Source organism: Myxocyprinus asiaticus, chromosome 44 (assembly GCF_019703515.2).
Source record: "Myxocyprinus asiaticus isolate MX2 ecotype Aquarium Trade chromosome 44, UBuf_Myxa_2, whole genome shotgun sequence".
Lineage (NCBI taxonomy): Eukaryota > Metazoa > Chordata > Actinopteri > Cypriniformes > Catostomidae > Myxocyprinus > Myxocyprinus asiaticus.
In genome coordinates, this window is record NC_059387.1 from 13,988,301 (window position 1) to 14,005,692 (window position 17,392).

At 39.5% G+C, this 17,392-nt stretch overlaps 1 protein-coding gene across 1 annotated transcript; it reads left to right on the top strand.

Annotated features, from left to right (window-relative positions):
• The first annotated feature begins 575 nt into the window (after window positions 1-575).
• Window positions 576-14,672, top strand: LOC127434723 (serine/threonine-protein kinase PRP4 homolog). The gene is made up of 15 exons (XM_051687660.1): window positions 576-654; window positions 1,427-2,665; window positions 4,477-4,635; window positions 4,745-4,900; window positions 5,972-6,053; window positions 6,149-6,359; window positions 6,582-6,655; window positions 7,762-7,852; window positions 7,985-8,132; window positions 8,334-8,471; window positions 8,605-8,758; window positions 8,896-9,010; window positions 11,006-11,157; window positions 11,669-11,755; window positions 13,162-14,672. The coding sequence occupies exons 1-15, from the start codon at window positions 608-610 to the stop codon at window positions 13,363-13,365; spliced, it is 3,057 nt and encodes a 1,018-aa protein (XP_051543620.1). The 5' UTR covers window positions 576-607; the 3' UTR covers window positions 13,366-14,672.
• The last annotated feature ends 2,720 nt before the right edge of the window (window positions 14,673-17,392 follow it).

The following is a 17,392-nucleotide window of genomic DNA, read 5'->3' on the forward strand; positions in this document are numbered from 1 at the left end:
GATGACTTTGCTTTAATTTTTTTTTTACATTTTTTTTTTTTTGTTTTTGTTTTTGTTTTTTTTTTGGGCAGCATATTTTAAATGTGTTTATATATTTTTGATTCATGCTTGTTATTTTCTGATTTACGTTAATTCATTTTATCTGCGTTTTTTATTTATTTTTGCGCTTATTTATTAATTTTTTTATCTGCGCTTATTATTTTTTGATTCACGCTTATTATTTTGATTCACGCTTATTATTTTTGGATCTGTGACCACAATAGTTTTGGTGGGATTTTGATCCCATACGTGTGCCCCATACAGAAATCTAAGGCAATATATGAACGTAGCATTAAAATTACAGTTCATATATTTGGGTATATATATATATATATATATATATATATATATATATATATATATATATATATATATATATATTACACATACTCAAATTCCACTATGATTTGGGAAACGCAAAAATATTGCACATACGAATTTTGAGCAACGTGAGGTCCCTGCAGTTGTGAATGTAAACACTAGAGAGCACAGAAGCTCCACTTCTCTCTGTTCAGCCTCATAATCTTCCCGCAGAAGAAGACGACAGCGGTTCCGCTGCTGAAATAAAATGGCCGATGTGGAAATGGATTTGCGGAGCAAGAGGTTGAATAACGGGTAAGAGCACGTGTGCAGTGTAACCTCTGCAACAGCGCTGTTTAGCGTCTGTCTGGAAGTGTTTAGAGGAGAAAGCAGCGCTTATACCGGGGCTGTGTTTATCTCAAAGCCAAATATTAGGCATTTGGTAGCTGTTTTTCTGTCACCCTAGCGTTAGCAGGCTAATGCTAAATGCTCGTATACAACAACCAGTTATCAAGATTAATAATAGTTGTATGGGAATTATTCTGTTGCGGTTTTGTGAAATTGTGGGTTTTAAATGTAATTTACTCTGACAAGTTAGCTCCGGTGTATTTAAACCCGTTGTAGTTGATTAATGTTTCGTAAGGTGTCTGCAGCTAATCTTGACCTGATCAACACGCTGAACCTAGTGGTTTACAATCTAAGTTTAAATCCACAAAATTGCGATTTTATTTGAAATCATATCTTTGTATTATATATAAGCACAGTCTCAACGCAGACTAATTTACCTACCCAGATAAATTGTTGACGTGAAGTATGGTAAACATCAGGTATACATGAAGAGTGTCCTTGTGGAAAAACATCGTGTTACTTGAAACAAAAACAAACTGTGACTGAGCATGTTATTTGGCGCCCAAATAAAATAAGCGCGAAAAATGTGCGGGAACTTGCAAATATTTTGTCCTTAATTTCAAGGATGAAGGTAACTCTAATACTTCAGACATTAGAGTTGTTGTTGTTTTTAAACACGTTTAAGTTTTAACATTACTGGTTCTGCATATTACTGTAAATTTGTGATTTATACTTGCAGGCCAGAGGATTTGGAGGGTCCAGAAAAGAGCGGGAATGATAATGAAAACGGTGACATGTCTGGGGAAGACGGAGAGGAGGGTGAGGAGGAAGCAGAGGTGAATGGAGAGAAGCAGCACAGCGGTTCCAAACATCACAGTGGCAGCAAACACAAGAAAAAGAAACACAAGCACCGTAGCAAGCACAAAAAACACAAGCATGCGTCTGAGGAAGATAAGAAGCGCAAGCATAGACACAAACATAAGAAGCACAGACGCAAAGAGGAGGCATCATCCTCAACCTCTGGGGCAGCCAACAGGACGACTGAGGATGGCTTTCCATCCCTGGGCAACGCAACCTTGGATGATAAGGCCCTTTTAGAGGATCTGGAGAAACAGAGAGCACTGATTAAAGCAGAGCTGGACAGTCAACTAATGGAGGGGAAAGTTCAGTCAGGCATGGGTCTGATTCTACAGGGTTACAATTCCGGCTCGGAGGAGGATGGAGAAGGACAGAGGGCGCGTAATGGGGAGCAACGGCAAAGAGGTAGTGGAGCTACAACCCGCTCACCCAGGGACCAGAGTGGTAGGCGGGGTAGATCCAGACGGGACTCGGCGGACACCAGCAAAGCTAGTGCGAAACGACGTAGTCACAGCCGATCCCGAGACAAAACAGGGAAGGACAGTAAACTTGACCGAATGACCAAAAGTACAAAAGAGACTGTCAAGGAATGTAGCAAGTCCAAAGAGAGAAAACGATCCCGGAGCAGGGACAAATCCAAAGAACGTGTGAGGAAATCCCAGTCTCCGTCCACTCGAAGGCGCTCCTCTGCAGAAAGAAAAGTTGACCAGAAGTGCCGTTCAGACCGACGCTCTTCACCTCGTATGGATGAAAAGCGGGAGCCTGCTGGGCAGAAATCAGGTTCACGTGGGCGTAAGAGTCGGTCACAAGAACGGCGGTCTCGTTCCAAAGATGCCCGGGCAGGACGCTCCGAGGCTGACAGAGAAAAGAGGCCGGGAAAGTCTCCATCTAAAGACACTTCTTCTGGAAAAGAGAATCGATCACCTCATCACAGGCGAGCTCTGAGCCCTCAACGACGGCGCAGTTCTTCTCCTCGCCACAGGGAGCGCCAACCCAACCAGCCCCCCTCGGGTTCTGCGGACCGCAGTTCCAAACTGAGCCACTCTCCGTCTAGGAATAGATCACCTGCCAGGAGGGCACGAAGTCGCTCGATTGAGCGCAGGAGAGATTCTCCTTCCAGGTACAAATCGGCACAACCTCTTAATTGACAAACTGAGTTATGGAAGCAAATTGTCATAATGAACGACTAATTTTAAAAGGCTAAACATGTTTGTGTTGGACATTTATAGGATTAGGAGATGTTTAGCCAGTCAACTCGCATGAATCCTGAGCACCTGACAGCTAGAAGTTGAAGTTGAGAGGTAGTTATATTTTGATGGTTGGCTGCACAACTTTTGTCTGCACTTTGGATGAACTGGTTGGAAAAGCACAGGGAGTCAGGGATTATATACAGCTCTGGGAAAAATTGAGACCACTGTGAAATCATCAGTTTCTCTGGATTTACTATTTATAAGTATGTGTTTGAGTAAAATGAACATTTTTGTTTTATTCTATTAAGTACTGACAAGATTTCTCCCAAATTCCAAATAAAAATATGGTCATTTAGAGCATTTATTTGCAGAAAATGACAACTGGTCAAAATATCAAAAAAGACGTAGTGTTTTCAGACCTCGAATAATGCAAAGAAAACAAGTTCATAGTCATTTTTAAACAACATAATGTTTTAACTTAGGAAGATTTTATAAATCAGTATTTGGTGGATAACCCTGATTTTCAATCATGCTTTTTACCAGTCTTTCACAGTGCTGTTGAGTGACTTTATGCCACTCCTGGCACAAAAATTCAAGTAAAAAATTCAAGTTTGTTTCATGGCTTGTGGCCATCCATCTTCTTCTTGATCACAATCCAGAGGTTTTCAGTAGGATTCATGTCTGGAGATTGGGCTGGCCTGACAGGTTCTTGATCAGGTGGTCCCCCATCCAGACCTTGATTGACCTGGCTGGGTGGCATGGAGCATTGACCTGCTGGAAAAAACCAATCCTTTGGTGGGTTATTCCACCAAATATTGATTTCTGAACTCTTCCTAAGTTAAAACATTAGTATTGTGTTGTTTAAAAATGACTATGAACTTGTTTTCTTTGCATTATTCGAGGTCTGAAAACACAGCATATTTTTTTGTTATTTTGACCAGTTGTCATTTTCTGCAAATAAATGACAATATTGTTATTTGGAATTTGAAAGAAATGTTGTCAGTAGTTTATAGGATAAAATAACTGTTCTTTTTACTCAAACACATACCTATACATAGTAAATCCAGAGAAACTGATGATTTTGCAGTGGTCTCTTAATTTTTTCCAGAGCTGTATATATAGCTGAGCTCCAGGGGTTATACTGTAACTTTGCTGGCCTGACTGACATTGAGAGTGTTAGAGAGGATCAGTGCTATTTTTAGGTTTTGATATCAAAGTAAAGGGATATCCACTGAGTAGGAATGTCCTTGCTGAATAAATAGTCACACTTAAGGTATCAAACATTTTCATTTGTGTAATTATTTGTTTTTTGGCAATTTGGTCATCTGTATAAAGACATAATGTGTCATGGATCTATCGGGGACATGCTTTGTGTTTAGCCAAAGCAACTTTCAAAATTTTTACACATGTACACCAGTAAAGGGACAGTCCCTGTTGAAGCAGCTTGGGGCTTGCACATTGCAATCCTGAGGTGGTGGTTTTGTGCATTTGTATTGAATTTTTAATGCTCGTCAGTTGGCTTTTTATGGGTAATTTTTATGTTTTCAGTGCATTACAATGACTGCGTAGCATTGGTTTTGTCCTTGCATCCATTGTGCCTTAACAGACTGCAAGATTCAGCTCTTTGGTTAGGTAAACCGGTCAATGTGTCAATTTGAATGGCTGCTGGTTACAAACGTGTTAAATACAGCTGCAAATAGTTCATGTTTTCTTAAAAAAAAAAAAATTCCATATTTCTCAGGAAGCGTCCCCGTGTCGATGGTGGGGTTGGGAGGTCACGGGAGAAAAGTCCAGTTCGGCGCAGGGTGAGCCGCTCACCACTAAGACGCAGATCTGTTTCACCACGGCGACAGTCTCGCCCCTCCCCCAGGAGGCGGAGCCGATCACCCCTCAGACGCAGGTGAGACTGTAGTGTTTGCAAATACTGCCTTTCTACTGAGTGCTCCTAATTAAGTGTTGATGTTATTTGGTGAAATCCTTCTTAATTTTGTAATGTACTGTTCTGGCAGGTCTGCTGATAGGGATCGGTTTGGGCGCCTCAGACCACGGCGATCCACCTCCAGAGATCGTGAGAGGAGGAGAAGGCGGAGTCGAGATGAAGACAAGTTCAAAGGCAGCCTATCAGAGGGCATGAAAGCAGACCAAGATGATGATTCTGAAGAAGTGTGAGTTATAATATGCAACATTTTCTTAAAGGAATAGTTCACCCAAAAATGAAAAATGCCATATTAACTCACCCTAAAAGCCGTATGACTTTCTAATGTGGAATACAAAAGGAAATGTTTTAATTAATATTCCAGTCTGTCTTTAAAATACAATGGCAGTGGAGAGCATCTAATATTTACTCATCATTATGCCATCTCAGATGAGTATGACGTATTTCTTCTGCTGATTTTTAGAAGAATATCTCAGCTCTGTAGGTCCATACAATGCAAGTGAATAGGTGCCAAAATGCTGAAGCTCCAAAATCCACATAAGAGCAACATAAAAGTACTCCAGACAACTCCAGTGGTTAAATGTAAATATGATAGGTGTGGGTGAGAAACAGAAAAATATAAAAAAAAAATGTTTTACTATAAATTCTCCTCCATGCTCAATCTCCACTTCACTTTCTTTTTTACCTTCTCCTGTTTTTGGTGATTCCCATTCTTCGAGCATATTGCTCCTACTGGGCAGGGAGGAAAATTTATGATTAAAAAAATGACTTAAATGTATCTGTTGCTCACCCAAACCTATCATATCATGTCTGAACACATAGATCTAACCACTGGAGTCATATGGATTACTTTATGCTCCCTTTATGTGGATGTTGGAGCTTAAAAAATGTTGGCACCCATTCACTTGCATTGTTGGGACCTACAGAGCTGAAATTTTCTTCTTTGTTTGCGTTCAACTGAAGAAAGTAAGTCATACACATCTGGGATGGCATAAGGGTGAGTAAATGAGAGAATTTAAATTTTTGGGTGAACTATCTCTTTAAAGCTTAAAGGACCAAAAATGATGAAAAGAGTCCATGCGACTCATGCAACATTGCTTTCTTGGGTGATTGGGTGAAAAACAATTAGAAATGTTTTTGTTCTTTTGTGAAAGTAGTGACGCATGTTATGATTTCAGTTTGAATCAAAGAACCAAAAAATTAATATCCAAACTGTATGTTGCAGTTTATTCACAATTCAGTTACTTATAACTGAATAAAAGCCTGTTGATTGTAAACTCATGTTGATGGTAATGTTTAGGATAGAAGATTTTGATGCCGAGGAGGAGGACGAAGAGGCTTTGATTGAGCAACGACGACAACAGCGGCTTGCTATTGTACAGGTAACGAACGGTACAGCAATCCTCTTGAAGGACAGTTACTTCTTTTGAGAGCGATGACCCATAAAACTCAAACCCTCTGTTTGATTTTAACTTAGAAATATAGAGCTGTAAACGAGGACAGTAATATGGGCTCCATGGCATCAGAGCCCAGCAGTCCTCAGAGCAGCACCCGGAGCCGTTCGCCCTCCCCTGATGACATCCTGGAACGCGTAGCAGCCGACGTGAAGGAATACGAGCGGGAGAATGTGAACACCTTTGAGGCCAACATCAAGGCTAAACACAATCTCATCGCTCAGGAGAAAGAAGGTGGTGTACTTGGAGAGGTTTGCATGGGTTGGGATACTGGCATGTTTCAGAAAATGTTCTGTAATGTTTTGGATTGTAGGGAACAATGTAGGACTTTTCTAATGAATTGTCCCTCACTTGGACAATGGACGGTCTTGTCTCTCTTTTAATGCCATTAAACATGCAGCAATTTTTCCCAAGAAAAATGCTAAAGCATTGTTCTCTGATTGTCCTCTTCTGCAGGAGCCAACCCAAAGAAACCTTCAGCACCTGATATGTTCACTGAGTCAGATGACATGTTTGCTGCAGACTTTGATGTAAGATTTTTGGACTTTCTACTAGGGATGGGCACGAGAACTCGAGTACCGAGTACTCGGAAGTGACCGCAATGATCGATAATGAAAATGCATGATGTGACTTTTCACTGAATTCGAAATTCAGTGACAGCTAACTGACAACTATACACAAACATGTCAAAGAGGGGCCTTATTTTTAATTTTGAGAGATGTTGTTGTGATTTTCAGCAGTACGTTGATTGTCAACAGAGACGTCTCATAGCAACCAAACTAATTAAGGATGCTGCAGTGCTAGAGTTTGTTCTGCCGGTTTACGATAATTAAAAGAAAGTTTAATTCACCATTTGCAGGTGTTCAAAACAAGTTTGCTGATCAAGTTTTATTGTCATATAATGTAGAAACTTTGACTTATTGCTGTATATTATGTAATAAAAGTGAAGGTTTATCATTGACTGTAAATCTCCCTGGGTTCCGACATGTTTGCGCGACATCACACACCTGCATCTCGGCGAAATCAGAGCTGAAGTTTTTCGCACGAGTTTCCAAGTTGTAAGTCCAGAAAGATGTTTGAAATTCCGAGTTAAATAGGAGGAAGCATGAATCATCACAACAGGCTCCAACAGAGCGCAGCATGACATTCTGTCCGGGACAAATTCAACACTCTACACTATGGAGAAGTGCGCGCGCACACACGCAATGCAAGCTCTTTCTTTCAAACATCTACATGGAGCACAGCTGAATGGAACAGAATGCAGGGTCTTCAAAACTATAACTTAACATGCCGTTTTAAAAACACGATGGTTCTGGCATCTCCAGTTACGCCAACCGCAGTTTGCAAATACACGGTTCAGCAACAGTGGTGCGCAATTACTAAGCTTATTACGGTAACCTGTAGGAAGAACAGACGCGCACGTTCTGATTATTGTTTCATTGAATCGAATTAATTGTATCATGCATTGTATTTGGATTCTGCCCTCTTTTGTACTTATTCTAACAGACTACATTATAACAGCAAGTAGACAAAATGACCAAAATGCCATTCCCTTTTTACGACTATCCCTAAAATACACCAGATATTTTCTCTGTTTCGAGATAGAGTTCTGACCTGTCTGTCTTTCCCATCACAGAGTGCCAGGCTCAGGGCTGCAGGCATTGGTAAAGACTTTAAAGAGAACCCCAATCTCAGGGATAACTGGACTGATTCAGAAGGATACTACCGTAAGTCTTCATTTTCAAGGAACAAGAAGTGGTTCATTGTTTATTTCTCTCAGCCCCCTATTGGTATATATTAAAAAGGCAAGATTGAATAGGACCTAAACTTGAACAATGACAATGTCTTTCTCTTGTTAGGTGTGAACATTGGTGAGATACTGGACAAGCGGTATGATGTGTATGGGTACACTGGTCAGGGTGTGTTTAGTAATGTGGTGAGAGCTAGAGACACTGCCCGGGCTGGCCAGGAGGTGGCAGTCAAGATCATCCGTAACAATGAGCTCATGTGAGTACTACACTAAATGGTTGTCACCCTTACTTGAGGTGTGCTGTTTTGAATTGTAATTTGAAGAGCAAAATATGCTGTGTATATGCTTTCATTTTGTCCCTTTTTTTTCTCCTTTGTTTTCTCTTTTGTTTTGTTCAGTGCACTGACTCAGTAGGTTATTTATATGGTTTTTAACGATTTTATTGTGTCTGACTGCAGGCAGAAGACAGGCCTGAAGGAGCTAGAGTTTTTAAAGAAACTGAATGACGCAGATCCGGATGATAAATTCCACTGTTTGCGTCTCTTCAGGCACTTTTACCACAAACAGCATCTCTGTTTGGTGTTTGAACCTCTCAGGTACTTCAGACTTTGTGCTTTGTGTACTGAGAGCCTCCTCAACACAGCACATTTGACAAATGGTTAAGAAATTACACAGTACTCTCATTTTCTGCTTTTTTCCCCCATATTTATCTCATTCACTCTCTCCCAGTATGAATCTGCGTGAGGTGCTGAAGAAGTATGGTAAAGATGTAGGACTTCACATCAAGGCAGTGCGTTCCTACAGTCAGCAGCTCTTTCTGGCCCTCAAACTACTGAAACGCTGCAACATCCTCCACGCCGACATTAAACCAGACAACATTCTAGTGAGCATCTTTACAACCACACACATCCTCCCTGACTAGACAGGGATTTACTGCATCATTCATTCATTAGACAAAGGTGCTGTCAGCCCAGAGTCTTTAATAAATCATTCTTTCATTGACTTCCCACTTGTCTGCAGGTGAATGAGTCAAAGACCATTCTTAAACTGTGTGATTTCGGCTCAGCGTCCCATATTGCCGACAATGAAATTACACCCTACCTAGTCAGCAGATTTTACAGAGCGCCTGAAATCGGTGAGTTTGCTGTTGAGAGATTATTTCGTTTGGTGATTGATGGCTACGTGGAATCTACACAACTGCAGATTTCCACAGAATATGGATGCCATGTACTACACATTCTCCTGCTTTAATTATTTTATAAAAAATAAATAAATAAATCAGCCAATCTGGTAATACTTATATCTTCCAATAAGTGTATAGTAGTCTTAGCCTCATTTAACGCAATTTCCCTTCTTTAATTCCACAGATTTCTTTCAAAAGTCACTGCAGAATATGTGCATAGATTCCGTGTGGGCATGAAGCTTTGACTAGAGCTAATCAAACCGATATATCGGCAGCGATATTTACTTTTTGAAACTGTTGGTTGTCAACCGATAGTTGCACATATTTTTTTATTATTATTACAATTTTACAATTTCATTTTGAGTTTTCTGGTTATTGGAATATTGGTTGCACAATAAACTTCATCTGGTATTTTATTCATTTTGGACTCTCTATGTATGTGCCTGTCACAGTAAGGAAAGACTAAGAAAATTTTTAACATTCAATAAATCGATTTCAAAACTACACTATATTGCCAAAAGTATTCGCTCACCTGCCTTTAGACGCATATGAACTTAAGTGACATCCCATTCTTAATCCATAGGGTTTAATATGACGTCGGCCCACCCTTTGCAGCTATAACAGCTTCAACTATTCTGGGAAGGCTTTCCACAAAATTTAGGAGTGTGTTTATGGGAATTTTTTACCATTCTTCCAGAAGCGCATTTGTGAGGTCAGACACTGATGTTGGACGAGAAGGCCTGGCTCGCAGTCTTCGCTCTAATTCATCCCAAAGGTGCTCTATCGGGTTGAGGTCAGGACTCTGTGCAGGCCAGTCAAGTTCTTCCACACCAAACTCGCTCATCCATGTCTTTATGGACCTTGCTTTGTGCACTGGTGCGCAGGCATGTTGGAACAGGAAGGGGCCATCCCCAAACTGTTCCCACAAAGTTGGGAGCATGGAATTGTCCAAAATCTCTTGGTATGCTGAAGCATTCAGAGTTCCTTTCACTGGAACTGAGGGGCCAAGCCCAGCTCCTGAAAAACAACCCCACACCATAATCCCCCTCCACCAAACTTCACAGTTGGCACAATGCAGTCAGACAAGTACCGTTCTCCTGGCAACCGCCAAACCCAGACTCGTCCATCAGATTGCCAGATGGAGAAGCGTGATTCGTCACTCCAGAGAACGCGTCTCCACTGCTCTAGAGTCCAGTGGCGGCGTGCTTTACACCACTGCATCCGACGCTTTGCATTGCACTTGGTGATGTATGGCTTGGATGCAGTTGCTCGGCCATGGAAACCCATTCCATGAAGCTCTCTACGCACTGTTCTTGAGCTAATCTGAAGGCCACATGAACTTTGGAGGTCTGTAGCGATTGACTCTGCAGAAAGTTGGCGACCTCTGCGCACTATGCGCCTCAGCATCCGCTGACCCCGCTCTGTCATTTTACGTGGCCTACCACTTCGTGGCTGAGTTGCTGTCATTCCCAATCGCTTCCACTTTGTTATAATACCACTGACAGTTGACTGTGGAATATTTAGTAGCGAGGAAATTTCACGACTGGACTTGTTGCACAGGTGGCATCCTATCACAGTACCACGCTGGAATTCACTGAGCTCCTGAGAGCGGCCCATTCTTTCACAAATGTTTGTAGAAGCAGTCTGCATGCCTAGGTGCTTCATTTTATACACCTGTGGCCATGGAAGTGATTGGAACACCTGAATTCAATTATTTGTATGGGTCAGCGAATACTTTTGGCAATATAGTGTATGTGCCGATTAATCGGTTATCGGCCTTTGCCACAAGCTTGGCTATCAGTATCAGCAAAATTCACTATCGGTCGACCTGTAAACTTGATACTGTTGTGTGATATCTACTTCAACTTACCAAAGTAGGATTGCAATAGTACAGAAAAGTAAATTGATCAGTCTTCTATTAATCATTTTCTCTCTCTTCCTCCCAAGTCATCGGTAAGCCATATGATTATGGGATTGATATGTGGTCGGTTGGCTGTACTCTTTATGAGCTGTACACAGGGAAGATTCTGTTCCCTGGCTCCTCCAACAACCACATGCTGAAACTAGCCATGGATGTCAAAGGCAAGATGCCCAACAAGGTAATGAACCAGAGTCCTCTTTCTTAAAGGGATTTAAATATTAAAATCTGTCATCACTCATCTTCATGTTGTTCCAAACCCAAATTACTTTCTTTGTTCTTTGGAACACAAGAGGAAATGTTAAGCAGAATGTTAGCCCTAGCCACCATTCACTTTCATTGCATTTTTTTTACAACACAGTAAAAGATAATGGTGATAAGGCTGACCTGTTTTCATCTTACACAGATGAAATTCATACAGGTTTGGAACAACATGGAGTGAGAATTATTAAAATAATAATAATAATAATTTTGGGTGAACTATGCCTTTAAAGTACCAAGCTGTAATGTCCAATTACCAGTAATAACTTTGCTCTCTTTTTATTAATTTGTTTTGGAAATGTTATATTGCCATATGTGTATATCTGCAAAAGTTATATTTAAATTATTATGCTTAGAAACATTGCTATTTATCACAATTTAATGTCGTTTTATGCTGCTGCTTTTTTCTTCTTTTATTCATCTATGTGCAGATGATACGTAAAGGCCTGTTTAAAGACCAACATTTTGACCAGAACTTGAATTTCCTGTACATAGAGGTTGACAAAGTGACTGAAAGGGTACGTTCCAGTTCATCTGTCTCATTGTATTCTAGCTGATTTAAATGAAAATTTCACCCTTGGATATTAGCACAGGTCTTCTGTTTCACACCCTCCACCTTCTCACACACTTAAATGTACATTTACTGTCTTTTTGTAGCATTTTATTTTTACTCTGTAGTCCTTTTATTATGTTAGTCAAAGTTACTTGCACTAAAACAGCTATAATTTCATTGTACTTGATTTAAACATTTTATTTCACATCTCTCTAGAATACTTTATTCTGGTTTGTCAATTGTGGTATTCTCTAGTCAGAAATTTTTTTGTAATGCCTGCTAAGTAAGGGATAATGTACAGTCAGCAGGTTATCACAAAATAAATCCTGATAGGGTGATCAGGACCCCGAAGCGGAGGACTTTGTATCACCCTAAATGGGTTTGTTTTGCAATAACAACCGGCTGACTGTACATTATCAAGCTTATTACATGGCTACTAACCAAATAAATAAACTGATCTAAAATATTAATTTTCATTGAAATTATGTAATTATGTGAGAAATAATCATTGAACTGCTGAAATCCACCTCTGGTTTGCGTTCTGTTGGTGTTTATTTTATGAAACTGACCATCTAACTGCTCATTATCCAGCTTATTACGTGACTGCTTGCCGTATCATGGCTGACCCTGCGCTTTGACCCCAGCTTAGCTGGGATATCTTAAAAAAGAATTTCACTGTATATGTTCAAAATGTTTAATGTGTGACAAAAAAAATAAAGGCTTCTATAAATGCACAAACATTAAAAATTAGTTTATTAGCTTACTTGTAGAGATCACACAGTGATCTGAGAAGCAGGAAAGATGACTCGCAATACCCGGATGTCCGGTCTGATACGCCTTAATCCCCGGATGTGCAGTTGTTACTCAGAGATATCAGACCGCTAGATGGCGCCATTGGCCGATCAGAATTGAGTATTCCAGAGATCCATGTAATAAATTGTATAATTGACCATTGTTCCAGGCAACTCATTTATTACTTAGTTGTGCTAGCTTCATGTCTCTTTAGTGAATATTTTCAGCTCAAATCAGTATTTCATGTACATGTATTTATTTGGTTATTAGCTGTGAAATAAGCAGGATAACTCCCCTCCCCCCGATCACTCTGTCAGGGTTCATTTTGCGATAATTACTGGCTGACTATACATTATCCCTTGCTTAAAAGCAGAAATTAAAAGCTATTGTTTATGAAGTCTGTATGTAAATTAGCTAAACTCCACATACCTGCTGAGTTAACACTGTGATAATTTCTGAAGGATTCGTTTTTGCAGCTGAATTCCGTATTAAACTTGGTGGAAAAATCCATGTCACCTTTAGTCTTTGTTAATTTATTCCCCATTTATTTTTTTTTATTTATTTATTTTTTTGTTACAGGAGAAGGTAACAGTGATGAGCACCATTAACCCCACTAAAGACCTACTTGCGGACATGATCGGCGGTCAGAGGTTACCTGAGGAACAGAGGAAGAAGGTCATGCAGCTCAAGGATATGCTGGATGGAACTCTGATGCTGGATCCAGCTAAACGCATCAGCATCAACCAGGCCCTACAGCATCCTTTCATTCAGGAGAAGATATGACACCGCTTCTGAACTTTGACCTTCCAGTAGAGCCAGAGATGCTCTGCTGTTCCAGGACTGAGCCAACAGACTCCAGTTCAGAATGTTCAGAACCATCTTGAGACTTTCAGTTTTCTGTTTTTATTCATTCTTGTTTTTCTAGTGATTTTTTTTTTTTTTTTTTATCTTTCAGAATGATCTTGGTTTTTATTGTATATAGACACACATTGTCATTCACTGAGAGAGAGGCACAGTTAGCGGTAATCAGACTTTGTCTTATTTAACTTCAAAATTGACCAAACTGTGCAGAAACAGTTGAGTTGTTTAGGTGTTGAAGGCAAGAATGGTTGGGCAAGCATGACAGTGGGGCATCTAGACATTAAAGACCAATTCTTTTGGAGTTTCTCAAATTGTAATCCAAATCTGTGTCCCTATTGGTGACAGATTAAAGATTCTTCTAATCAAGGCATGCACCATTGACTTTTTGGCTGTGCTTCAATGATTTTTGTGCCACTGATCTATAAATAGGCAGTCTTCGGTTCTGACAAATGTTCACTGGTTCAGCTGGGCCGACTGACCCATGAGTTTTGCTGGTTAGTAATTTCATAAGGCCTTCTCCCTAATTAAATGATTGGACATGTGAAAACAGAAGTTCATCCTGTGCTTAAATGTTGGTTTTGCTGTATTTATCTCAGTTATTCTGTACCTCAAACTTGGTTAGTAGTTTCTGGTCCCTTTTTATTGACATTAGAAGCTGTCTCTTATCCACAAATTTTAGCCATTTAATTTACATAGGACTTAATGGTGTAAAGGATGTCCAAAAAGCACTGGTTTAGGTCCAAAGCTCTTGTTTTAATTGAAACTACTTTTTGGTTCATTAGTCTCATATGGTGTTCATTAGCTAAGACCCTGTTCTAGTTCAGTTTAGGGTGCTAGTTAGCCCCGAGGTGCATATTTGGTTACTAGTAAAATTCAGCATATCAAGCTTAATGAAAGTGTTATGGATGAAAATATTGAGATTCAACGCCCCAAAATTAAGGTTATTTGATATGAAGTGCCTCCCTTTGCGATCAATTTAAAAAAATTGTTTGACATTAAATAGTGTCTCACAGAGAAGCCCTAACAAACTGGTGATCACGTTTATTTTTCAATGTAAATATTTCACCGTTTTCATTATTTACAACATCTGTGTAATTTTCTTACTGGAAAATGAAAGATTTTTTTTGTTTATGAAAATAAAAGATTCGAAAGATTGGATTGTGATGGAACATGAAAACAGCACCTTGTGTGTTATCATTTTAGTAATAAAATGTTTCAAATTTTAATAATGGTATGGTTGGTATGGTTATTACTGGGATTATGTTATAACAAATTTCAGCTCAAGCATGCTCATCACTGACACTTTTGCCGACGTGGTTAAGAACACAAACTTTTGACACTTTTATTAGGGTGGAAATAACGCCACAACTGTGGGACAATCATATTTTTTGAAAAATCATTTTTACACAAATATTGAAACAGTTTGCTTATTTCACTCTTTGTTAGATCATTATCATAATTAAAAACATTTAATAATTTTTATTTTTAAAGTTTAATATTGAATGTCTGGGACAAATCTATGTATAAATCTATGCATAAAGGCATTTGAAAAGTACCCAAAAAAAAAAAATGAAAAGGGCCTTGTAAAAAGTTTACAATTCAGTATTAATGAGACCCTCACAAAAAAATTATAATAATCTGTTGTAATATTTCATTTTTTATTTTCTCCCCAATTTGAAATGCCCAATGCTCTAAGTTCTCATGGTGGCATAGTGACTCTGGGTGGCGGAGGACTCATCTCAGTTGCCTTCATGTCTGAGACCATCAATCTGTGCATCTCCCGTGGCTTGTTGAGCATGTTACCGCGGAGACATAGCGCATGTGGAGGCTTCACACTATTCTTCACGCACAACTCGCCACGTGCCACACCGAGAGCGAGAATCACACATTACAGCGACCATGAGGAGCCCCATGTAACTATACCCTCCCTAGCATCCAGACCAATTTGGTTGCTTAGGAGACCTGGCTGGAGTCACTCAGCACGCCCTGGATTCGAACTTGCGACTCCAGGGGCGGTAGTCTGCGTCTTTGCTCGCTGAGCTACCCAGGCCCCCGTATTATTTAGTTTTAATAAAAATCAACCCTTGGGATATAATATTACCCGAAGTTGAAGAAACACCCAGGATTTTCTCCCCAAACGCAATGCTCTACAGTCCAGTCCAGTTGGTGGCAAAAATGCACCATAATAAGTTGGTTTGTAAACCGCCATCAAACCCAAAACAGATAAAAGATGAACGCTCAGCCGGTGCATGTTCAATGTGTTTTACATTGTTTGTGAGAGGTATGTTTATCTGTGTATGTTGCTTTTTCTCTCGTTGGTGCTATAATCGCTGGTTTGTGGATGACGATCTAAAAAGTTCACAGTTTCAGTAGAAACGAGCAGAAATCTAAAAATATCATGTTTAATTTCAGAGCTGTTTAAAACAGCAGCAGACTTTGTAAATTAGTTAAATGAAGGCGATGATAAGCCTGTTAATGCTTGAAGAAAAATCTGCTGTCAGGAAAATGAAACCAAACACAAAGCACACATTTATATTTGTCATCTCTGATTTGATTTTGTTCTGTTACAGAGATGTTCTTGCCGATAATCATATGATAATCTTGTTGTTAAGTGTCAGTCTATCATGATGTGTTTGTGTTCAGATGTTCATCATGAGAGAGCAGGTGAACAGCAGATGTTGCATATATCATTAAAGATGTGTTCAGTGAAGAGTAGATGAGAGTAGAAACCACAACAGAGGAAGAACAGAGCAATGATGAATTAATTCCTTTAGGTTTGTTTTCTCCTTTAATGTTATTATTATTACCTTAATATATTTCATTCTGTTGGTCACATGATCTCAGCATGGCAGCGCTCATGAATTTGTGGCCAGCTTCATATGTAGTTTTCATCTCATGTGAGTGTACATTAATTTATATATATATATATTTTTTTCAAAAATACTATTCTACTATTACATAATTTACTCTCATGTCATCTCAAAAAATTGCAGTCTCTAGGCACAATCATATTTTTAAGCTCGATTACACTTCCTAGTGCTTGACACATGCACATAGCGCTAGATGGCGCTAAGAAGTGTAAGAGCCTAAACATACTTCACGCAAGTACACAGACGCGAGCGCTTCGCCAACGCATGGTCCTGTTGTACATACATTACTGTACATGCGGTCTTGCATTGCGCAGGCGGTTACAAACCTTGGACCACAAGGGGTCGAAAGAGTTTTAGGCGCCAGGAAATCAGATGTGGTGGAGTCAACATGTTGACAGTTGAGGAGTGTGCTTTTGTATTTGCTAAAAAGACGACAGAAAAGTATGTTTGTACAATCTAACTTGTTCGGCAAGACTCTTCAAATTGCTATGATAGTTGTTGATTGAAAAAATAAAATCCGCTGTAGCGCCCCTTGCGTCAATGCTGAGAATACAGCGCGTACTTGTGTCAGGTTATGAATTGCGCTCTGACACATTTCACAATGCAACAACACTTGAAATCAAGCTTGAGTAGCAAGATGCATCTGCGTTCACATACTTAAGTAGAGTATGTTTGGGCCTTAATTGAGCTTAAATTCATGATCGCCAAGGAGACTCCTGATGTTAAGATTTATAGTGAAAAAGGAGTTATATTTTGGTCTGTTTCTCACCCAAAATTGATTGTATCTCTTCAGAAGACATGGATTAAACCACTGGAGTCTTAAGAATTATCTTTATTCTGCTTTTGTGTCCTTTTTGGAGCTTGAAAATTTGGTCAGAGCTGAAATATTCTTCTAAATATCTTAATATTGTGTTCTGCAGAAAAAAAGAAAGTCATACACATCTGGGATGGCATGAGGGTGAGTAAAATCAAGAGAGAATTTTCATTTTTGGGTGAACTAACCCTTTAAGGAAATTTAAGTGAAGTCATTGTATTAATTCAGAGAACTTGTGTCTTGCAGTGAAATGCAGTGGAATTAT

Coding starts and splice junctions, on each gene's coding strand:
- LOC127434723 (XM_051687660.1), top strand. CDS start 608: ATGGCCGATGTGGAAATGGATTTGCGGAGCAAGAGGTTGAATAACGG. Junction 7,853..7,984: donor TGATTCAGAAGGATACTACC/GTAAGTCTTCAT, acceptor TTCTCTTGTTAG/GTGTGAACATTGGTGAGATA. Junction 11,158..11,668: donor AAGGCAAGATGCCCAACAAG/GTAATGAACCAG, acceptor ATCTATGTGCAG/ATGATACGTAAAGGCCTGTT.